This window comes from Herpailurus yagouaroundi, unplaced genomic scaffold (genome assembly GCF_014898765.1).
Source record: "Herpailurus yagouaroundi ecotype Mexico unplaced genomic scaffold, PumYag 220, whole genome shotgun sequence".
Classification (NCBI taxonomy): Eukaryota; Metazoa; Chordata; class Mammalia; order Carnivora; family Felidae; genus Herpailurus; species Herpailurus yagouaroundi.
Genome location: NW_024412451.1, coordinates 7,077,581 through 7,087,522, shown reverse-complemented (window position 1 = coordinate 7,087,522; position 9,942 = coordinate 7,077,581). Strand labels below are relative to the sequence as shown.

General features: G+C 44.1%; 2 protein-coding genes across 13 annotated transcripts in view; both read left to right on the top strand.

Moving 5' to 3' along the window:
• ZNF577 (zinc finger protein 577) overlaps positions 1-3,687 on the top strand; it is a 51,863-nt gene extending 48,176 nt beyond the window's left edge. The window contains exon 6 of the mRNA XM_040458065.1: positions 3,334-3,687. Within this exon, the coding sequence (XP_040313999.1) occupies positions 3,334-3,413 (80 nt within the window). The 3' untranslated portion in view covers positions 3,414-3,687. The remainder of the gene's footprint in view (positions 1-3,333) is intronic.
• Positions 1-9,942, top strand: part of LOC121018932 (zinc finger protein 268-like) — a 38,637-nt gene that overhangs the window by 15,571 nt on the left and 13,124 nt on the right. For 2 of the 12 annotated variants that reach the window (XM_040458017.1, XM_040458016.1), the window contains exon 1: positions 8,926-9,533. The exons of 1 other annotated variant lie outside the window; for it this stretch is intronic. The gene's annotated coding sequence lies outside the window, so the exon portion shown is untranslated. Of the gene's footprint in view, positions 1-8,049; positions 8,672-8,925; positions 9,534-9,942 lie in introns of those variants that run through there. 9 more of the 12 variants (XM_040458012.1, XM_040458013.1, XM_040458009.1 and 6 more) reach the window with 9 other exon arrangements.

Here is a 9,942-nt window from a genome sequence, read left to right as displayed (position 1 = left end):
TTATCTTATCTTATCTTATCTTATCTTATCTTATCTTATCTTATCTTATCTTATCTTATCTTTTTATTACTTTATTATTTTAATCTAAAAAGTATTTTTAATGTTTATATTTGAGAGAGAGAGAGGGAGAGAGCACAAGCAGGAGAGTGGCAGAGAGAGAGGGAGACACAGAATCTGAAGCAGGCTCCAGGCTCTGAGCTGTCAGCACAGAGCCCGACGCGGGGCTTGAACCCACGATTTGCGTGACCTGAGCCGAAGTCAGATGCTTAACTGACTGAGCCCCTTGGGCGCTATTTTATTTTTAAAGATTTTATTTTTAAGTAACCCCTGCACCTAACAGGAGGCTTGAACTCACAACCCCAAGATCAAGAGTTGCCCTCTCCACTGACTGAAGCCAGCCAGGTGCTGGGGGCCCCCCCCCCCCCCCCCGACCTATCTTATAACTAGAACTTTATACCTCTTAATTTTCTTTATCTTCTTTCTTTCTCTAATTTCTTTCTCTTTCAACATTTAGGATATACATTTACCTCTGAGAATAGCTCTAACAAACTCCAAGGCTTAGAAGTATAGTGTTTTCAATATCATTCAACTTTAACCATTTTTGAAAACCCTTTTATATGGGAATAGTTTAGAAGTCACAGAAAGTCCCTCCGCCTTCTGGGATCTCTCCTGTACCCGTTAGGTTTTGGTGTGAGTCGGCGGTTTTAGAAGTATCCATATTTAGATGTGGGTGTTTATTTCGTCTTCAGTTCTCCCACTTCTAGGATTTCCTTAAATTTGCAGTTTTTTTTTTTTTCTTTATCCCTGAATTCTGTTCCCTGGCACCTTGAGATGGTAAGCCCTGCTGTTGTAACTGTGATCAAGGAACTAAATGAAGAGAAATTCCCTTTACTACCCTGATCACAGTTATAAAATCTGTTTTAAAATCATTGTCTGCCAATTCCAACATCTGGGTCATCTCGGGTTTAGTCTCTATTGGTTACTTTATTTATTTATTTTTCTTCCTCGAGCATGGGCTACATTTTCATGTTCCTTTGTATGTTTAGAAATTGAGGGTTGCTTACTGATACACTGTAGAGAGTGGATTTTGTTACATTTCCCCAAAGAATATAGATTATTTTCTTTCAGCCAACATTTAATTTGGCTAAGTTTAAATACCATATTTTGAAATCTCAGTTCGGATAGTTTAGGCTTAGATGGACCACTTGCCATCTCCTCCACGTGTGCATAGTCAGGGGTCAGCCAGAGCCTTGGATAGAGGTTACATCCAAATCTATAGTTCCACCTTTGTGGCTTTCTTTTTTCACAGACTTCCTTCTCCTTTGCAGCTTCTGTGATCATCCTGAACTTTGTTTTTTGGTTCTTTAGACCAACAGGACTACGGAGATCTGTTTGGCTTCAGGCATTTTGCATGTTGCCAGCTACAGCCTGAACCTCAGAAACAGTGTCATTAAAAAAAATGGAAAACCTGGGGCGCCTGGGTGGCTCAGTCAGCTGAGCGTCTCACTTCAGTTCAGGTCATGATCTTACAGCTCGTGAGTTCGAGCCCCGCATCAGGCTGTCTACGGTCAGCACAGAGCCTTCTTTGGATCCTTCTCCCCTGCTTTCTGCCCCTCCCTCCCTTGTGCCTGCAAGCTCTCTCTCAAAAATAAATAGACATTAAAAAAAAAAAAAAAAGGAAAACCAATAGTTCTTCCAAGTGTCAACCCCTTCCAGGATCTGCTTGTTGTTGTTCCCTCTTTAGTGAACTAACTCTTTAGTTAGTCATTAAAAAAAATATTTTGTCTGGAGTCTATGGCGATTGTTTGCAAAGAAGCTGATTCAGTGAGAGTTGCTCAGCTATTACCAGAAGCAGAAACTGCTCTTTCTTTTCTATTTGACTGTTAGTGTTTTGGCCAGGAAGACTTCTTTCTTTTAATCTTTGGTGTAGTTGACTTCATTGATATTTTATTACCTTCTGATTTTGAGTCCATTAGAAAGCATTTCCCAGATTTTACATCTTCTAATATTTATATGGAGTGTTTCATTTTAACAGACTTATTTATCTTAGTTATCTTTCTGCTCTCATCTGCTCCACTGTTCTGTTTGTCTGTGTGCAAGTATGACACTCTTAATTACAGAGACTTTGAAGTATGTTTTAATTTCTGATAGAACTACTCTCTAGCTCATAGCAATTTTATACTTTTCCTACCTAACCTAGCATGTTATTCTTCATTTAATCTTTAGAATCCACTCATTGGGAGTGGAGCTTATGTCCTGGGCACGTACACTCAAGGATTTGGGAATAGACTAAATAATGAACCATCTTGAACGGCTATATGAACATAAGCAGAAACATGCCAGGATGGCTATTCTGAGGGGCAGTTTTGAACTCACTGGTGTGGAGTGCCCTTCCCAGAAACGTTATTTCCATCCTCAGAAAGGGTAGTTGTCAAGGACCCAAGAGTCCCTTTCAGAGCTGGAAATATTGGAACAAATCTGTGACCGATGCTGTCACACTGAGTTCTAACTTTGTGACCTTCAGGCTCTTTGCTGAACCGCTTCTTCCCATGATCCCAAGAGAATGATGTTTGGCGACTTGATCCTGATGCTACTTTTCTTTGTCCAGACTGGGATTGGGGTCCTGGGGAATACCTTTCTTCTCTCATCCTATGCTTCCACGTCATGTACTGACCATGCCCTGAGGCCCATACACTTGATTCTCACCAACATGGCTGTGGCCAACTTCTTGGTTCTTGTCTCCAAGGGGATCCCCCAGATGATACTCACCTGGGGAGTAACACGTGTGCTGGGCACCATCGGGTGTAAATTTGTCTATTATATCCATAGAATGGCCCGAGGCCTTTCTCTCTGCACCACTTCCCTCCTGAGCAGTTTTCAGGCAGTCACCATCAGCCCCAGAGCCGGCAGGTGGATGGGCCTCAAAGAAAGAGCTTGGAAAAACATCAGGTCTTCTTGCTTTTTATGTTGGATCTCCAACCTGCTGATAAACATCTTTATTCCCATAAATTTAGAATCTCGGCAGCCTGTTCACAATTCTACCAACATACAGGATTATGGACTGTGCTCTTCTAAAACTCCCGAAACACCTGGTGCTACAAAATACACAATTCTAATGACTTTCCCAGATGTTGTCTTCATGGGAGCCATGATTGGGGCCAGTGTTTACACGGTACTTTTCCTTCATAGACACCACCGGAGAGTGAGGCACATTCACACCCTCAAAAACGCCCACAGATTCTCTCCAGAGGGGAGAGCCACTCAAACCATCTTGCTTCTAGCAAGCACCTTCACATTTTTTTACTTCACCAATTCTGTCCTTACATTTTACAGTGTTTTGTTCAAGTCTCACCTCTGGATGCAGCAAACCACCACCTTTCTGGCGGCATCTTATCCCACCCTCAGCCCCCTGATACTGTTGCATCGAGATCCCCAAGCACTGAGATTCTGCTCTTAAATGGTGCGGGGAAAAATCCCGAGTTACTAACGATGCATTCACAACACTTTCTCTTTTCTTCAAAGAATCTGGTTATTCACTGACTCAAGCAAAGATATAGGGCTGTCTAGAACGTGACAGACACGTACCCAAGATACTGATGACAAAAAGATTTACATGACGTCGTAGTCATGTAGAGGCTTTCAGCTTCGCTTAGAAGGCAATCAAATATAATAATGCATAAATGTCTATATTGTCTCAGCACTTTGTGATTTTTTTTTCTTTGAAATAATTGATGGAAGCATGGCCAAACTGTCACCTGCCTCAGCATTGAAGTGGTGCCTCAACACACAAATTATTCTTGGCAAAAGGGGAAGACTTCCAAGGCAGCTAAGGAAATCCCTGACTAATCTGATAGCCAAGCAAGGATTTCAGTGACCACATTCTACAGTGAAAACAGACTTTACTGAATTAGTCCAGGAATGACCAAACACACAAATTGCAACAACAGTAACCGCAGCAAACCATGAGGCAAGGGGGGCAACTTTATATTATCTAAAATGTCTAGTTTCAATAAAAATTTGTGATACACAAAGAATCAGAAAAGTGTGGCCCATACACAAGGAAAAAAGGAGTCCATAGGAACTGTCCCCGAGAGGTCTTGTGTGTCAGACTTAATACACAATGACATTATCAGCTGTTAGAAGTGTGTTCGAGGAGCAGAAAACTAAAGAACCAAAGGGAAGTATGATAATGGTTCTTCACCAAATGGCATATATCAACAAAGAGATAAAAACGATAAATTTACTAGAGGGGCTCAGAGCAAATTTGATCTGGCACAAGACAGAACAAGCCAACACGAAGAAAGATCAATAAACATTATCCACTGTGAGAAAAAGGAAAAAGTGAAGTAGAAAAAAAGAAAAAGAAAAAGTGATCCGAGCCTCAGAGATCTATAGCACACCCTCAAGCATACCACCATATGCATAATGGAATCCCTAGAAGGGGGAGAGAATACATGGCAGAAGGTATATTTGAGCAAATAATGACAAAAGCTTCCAAATTTGATGAAAACACTCTATACATCCAAGAAGCTCACATACTCCCAAGTAGCGTCAATTCATTACCTTCCCTGCAGGCTTTCAGTCCAGGAAGCCAGACAGAAACCCTGCTTCTCCCTGGGGATGAGTGTAGAATGGGTTCTTCCAGATGAGTGCTGATTTCTACCAGTAATCTAAGTTTGGACAGAACCTCTACTTTCTTCTCCCACTTCCTCCCAACTGCAAACAAACACACTAAGGAGAATCAGGTACATATCCAAAAGCAGTCACTAGTAGTTTCCCAAGCCTTTTATCATAAAAATCCTCATGTACATACAAAAACTCAAATAATAGTACAGTGGACACCATTATATAGATCACATAAGTTCAGTAAATGTTACATTTTGCTGTATTTGCTTTATCTGTGTATCTTCTACTTATCCATCCATCTCTACTATCCAATTTACTGCTTTTTTAAAGTAAACATTTTTTTAAGTTCATTTATTTTTGAGAGAGGAAGAGAGAAAAAACATGAGTGGGGGAGGGGCAGAGAGAGAGAGGGAGGGACAGAGGATCTGATGCATGCTCCGCACTGACAGTAGAGAGCCCGATGTGGGGCTCAAACACGTGAACCATGAAATCATGACCTGAGCCAAAGTCGGATGCTTAACCAACTGAGCCACCCAGTCACCCCCCAATCTACTTTTGATTGAACTAATTGAAAGTAAGATTGCAGACATATGATCCTTCGCTGCCAAATACTTCAATTAGAATCTTCTTTATTTATTTTTGAGAGGGAGAGAGAGAGAGAGAGAGAGAGAGAGAGAGAGAGAGAACACGAGTGGGGGAGGGGCAGAGAGAGAGGGAGAAAGAGGATCTGAAGCGAAGTGGGCTCTGTGACAGCAGCGAACCAGATGTGGGGCTCAAACTCATGAACCTGAGCCAAAGTCAGATGTTCAGCCAACTGAGCCATCCAGGAGCCTTCAACTTGAATCTTCTAATAATAAAAGATACTCTCCTACAAACCACAGTGTCTTTCTGATGCTAATCCTTTGATAGTGTGGTATTTGGAAAAAAATAAGGCCCAGATACTGAAAAGAGAAACCTCACTTCAATGAAAGTGTCAGACAAGAAAGCCACAGTGAAGCTTCCTGGGGCCAGGAAGCCCCCAAAGCCAAAGATACAATATAAAGCAGCAACAGAACCTTCATGAAATTTAAAAATCCTATGACCGTGTTCAGAATCAGGCCCTACTGTATTAGCTTCCACATGGTTACTAGGTCTTGGGACTGAACAACCATAGTCCTTTAAGTTGGGCAAATTGAAGACCAGAGTCCTTTAATGCCTCTGTGAAAAGAATGATACAATTGAGCTCAACACTCAAGATCTAGCAGGTAAATGAAAAGGAGGGGGAAATGGGAGCTCTTAGGATAGTGCTCTTTTCACATGAGCTTTTTGGCTCCTAGACCAGACACTTGGGCCTAGCTAAACACAATCCTCTCTGTCTGTATTTTTTATATTTTTAAAAGATTTATTTATTTTTGAGAGAGAAAGAACAAGCAGGGGAGGGATAGAGAGAGGGAGGACAGAGGATCCGAAGTGGGCTCTGTGCTGATGTGGGGCTCAAACTCACCAACAGTGAGATCATGACCTGAGCTAAAGTCGGACGCTCAACCATCGAGCCACCCAAGTGTCCCCCCCCTGCTTTTTTTAAGATTTTTTTTTTTTTTTTGAGAGAGTGAGCGAGAACAGGGAAGGGGCAGAGAGAGAGGGAGAGAATCCCAAGCAGGCTCCATACTGTCAGTGTGGAGCCTCACATGGGGCTTGAACTTGCAAACTTCAGGATCATGACCTGAGCCAAAACCAAGTCAGACGCTCAACTGACTGAGCCACCCAGGTGCCCCTTAATGATTTTACTTTTAAGTAATGTCTACACCCAATGTGGGGTTCGAACTCACAACCCCAAGATCAAGAGTCACATGCTCCACTGACTGAGCAAGCCAGGTACCCCAAACACAATCCTCTCTTTTGGGATGTTTAAGCTATTTGGTTCTGTGAAGTATTCATAAAAGTGAAGGCAGTTGTTGCCTGTAACTAAAAATCTATTAATTCTACCTAGTTGCCAGCTGTGTAAAGTGGAGTATGTACAATTATTAAAACATTTGTATTCTAGAATATACCATACAGAAAAGTATATTAAATACAATCACACACATATGTATTAGTTTAACATAAAATGGCAACACCCATGTGTTAACAATTATGTGCTACCACTCAGATCAAGCCATAGAACATTCCAGAAGCCCTATTTATCCCTTTCCAGTAAACACCCTTACAGCATTTTTAAATTTTTAATATTTATTTTTGAGAGGGAGAGAAAGACAGAGTGCAAGCGGGGGAGGGGCAGACAGACAGGGAGACACGGAATCCGAAGCAGGCTCCAGGCTCTGAGCTGTCAGCACAGAGCCCAACATAGGGCTCGAACTCTCGAACCTGGAGATCATGATCTGAGCCAAAGTCAGATGACTGAGCCACCCAGGCGTTCCTCCTTCTCATCATTTTCAATGGTCCCAATCCCTTCACAGAGATAGCCCTGGAATGCTATTCTAGATTTTTTCCACAAACACTTCTGTGTGTGTGGAAGTTCACAAGGTGAGTTAAAATTTTATTTGAAAATATAGGGGTGTCTGGATGACTCGGTTAAGTGTCTGACTCGATTTTGGCTCAGGTCATGATGTCATGGTTCCTGGGTTGGAGCTCTGCTTCAGGCTCTGTGCTGAAGGTGGGAGCCTGTTTGGGATTCTTTCTGTCCCTTTCTCTGCCCTTCTGCCACTCACAGTCTCTGTCTCTCTCAAAAATAAACTTAAAAAATCTTATTTGAAAATATAAAGGGCCTAAAGAACAAAGACAGGCTCATAGAAAAAGAATATGGTAGGAGACCTTGCTTTATTGGATTGTTAAGACTTGGAAAGCTCCCATAGCTAAAACATAGTGGTACCGGCACAGGTATAAACAAAGAGACCAATGGAACAGAACGTCCTAAGTCAGAGCCATGAAGGTAAGGAGACTTGATTTATGACAGATGATACTACATAGCAGTGGGGGAAACCGACTAAATAATGCTGCTGGGATCATTATCTGTGCGGTATTCACAAAAACAAATGACTGGTGGGCTGTGATTAACGAGGATACACAGGATCCTTCTTTAATGTACTCAGTTTATGTTGGGACACGAGACACAAGAGTTAATCTTCTGGCGTGGACCTCGGGTCCCAGTGAATGCTTCACAACCGTCTCTCATCGCGAAGCACACAGCCAGAGCGCTCTCCTCGTACCGCCCCTGCTCCTCCAGATCCAGTTCTAGCCTCCTAATCCCCGTTTTCTCAAATGTGCCGTGAACGCCTCCGGATTCCCAGCCCTGAAGTCCGCTCTTCCCTGTACGGATCCAGACTTTCTCAATATGGCCGCGCCCTCAGAGCGGCTTCCAAAGGGCGACGAGACAGAGCGGGAGCGGCCATTTCCGGCTCAGGCCTGGTCTGTGATTGGCTTAGCGTCCCGGTGAGGTTGGAAGACTGCAGGAGAGAGCGCTGAGGTTCTACTAAGCATGCGCGACCGCACGGACAGCCGCTGCCGAGGTGGAAGAACCGGACATGAGAAGTCTCGAAAAGTGGAGAAAGGATGGGCTGGATTTGCACCTTTCGTGTCTGGCCGGCCTACTCCGGTCGCCTACGGTGGCCATCTCGCTCTCCGTACAGCGCACGACGCAAGATGGCGGGCACGATCCACAATGGCCGCTCCCACCAATACGCAGCAAAATCGTCGCGGCGGAGTTAGCCAGCGGTAATTCTAGCCGGGGCCGGAGTGAGGGTTTGTGGCTTGATCGCTCACTCCAAAGTGCTACTCAATCTGAGTAATGGCTCTGGACACGGGCCAGCACACCAGGTGAACGGAAGCGGAAGTGGCGTATTGAGGATTGGGTTCCCACGGCGTAAGGTCACAGATTCGCGGTCGAGGTCCTGTGAGGTTTCTGCAGGCTCCTTTCAGAGTCCCTCGTTGTGGGAATTCCTCGACCTGAGCTGCGGTTTGCGGTGGGTGCTCGTAGGAAGGTGCTTGTTTAAGGCGGTTTGGAGGCTGTCGGAGTCTTCGGCTGGCATCAGTGTTTAGGACGAGAGACCATTCCTGCTGACAGTGACAGGTGTGCTTCGGAACGCGCCCCCAGGCCGTAGACAGAGGCTCTGGGGGAGCCACTGACCCAGGGGCCCGGGGCCCATCGGGGTCCGGTCGGTGAGGAAAGGATTGGGGGTTAGTCGTCTGAGGTTCCTGTGGTCCGAGTTCGAGCATCCGAGGGGTTCGTGACCCTGTGAAAATAGCTGTCGGGGGGGGGGGAGCTGTGAGTAGGTGCAAGAGCGAAGGGCAGGGTGTGCAGCAGCCTGGCGTCCGTGGGAGAGGTGGGTGGGGTTGGCACGCGAGGAGGCCTCAGGTAGACAGACATTGGGGTGTGTATGAAGCATTGAAGTATTACGTTTCCCAGCTTTTCATACTGAATTTTAAGCATAAAGAGAACTCGAAAGAACAGCAAAGTGATCACGAGTATACCTGCCATACATAGATCCATTGTTAAAAATTGTGCCATGAACACTGTGTGCGCGCGTCAGCCAGTGTATGCGTGTTTGCATGCGAGTGAAATCATGTTAGTCCTAGCTTTTTATGTCCGTTCTGCTACTTGTTTGTGTGATTTGGGGTGAGGTACCAAGTTCTATCTATAATTCCAATTTTTCCCATGCAGACAAATTGGTATCTACCTCACAGAGGTACTCCTGAGGGCCCTACCTTCATGACCTCATCAAACCTAATTGTCTCCCAAAGGCCCTGTGTCCAAATACACAACTAATCCTGAGTTTGGGGGCTGTGAATTTTTTTTATTTTTTTAAGTAGGTTCCCCGCCCTAGGTAGGGCTTGAACTCACAACCCGGGACCCTGAGATCAAGCGTGGCATGCTCTACTGACTGAGTCAGCCAGGCGCCACCTAGACGACATAAATATTAAGTCCATAACAGGTAGGTACTTGACAAAAGGAAGTTATCGTTATATACTTATCATCAATAAAAGCAGATAAAAATCACCTTAAAGTGTCTGTACTATTTTGAAATGTATTTTTAAACCGAATTATATTTTGTATCTATTTTCCTTTTTTATCTTTTTTTTTTTTAATTTTTTTTAACGTTTATTTATTTTTGAGACAGAGAGAGACAGAGCATGAACGGGGGATGGTCAGAGAGAGGGAGACACAGAATCTGAAACAGGCTCCAGGCTCTGAGCTGTCAGCACAGAGCCCGACGCGGGGCTCGAACTCACGGACCATGAGATCATGACCTGAGCCGAAGTCGGACGCCTAACCGACCGAGCCACCCAGGCGCCCCTCTTTTCCTTTTTTTTTTTTTTTTTTTTTTAATTTAAAAAAAAAAA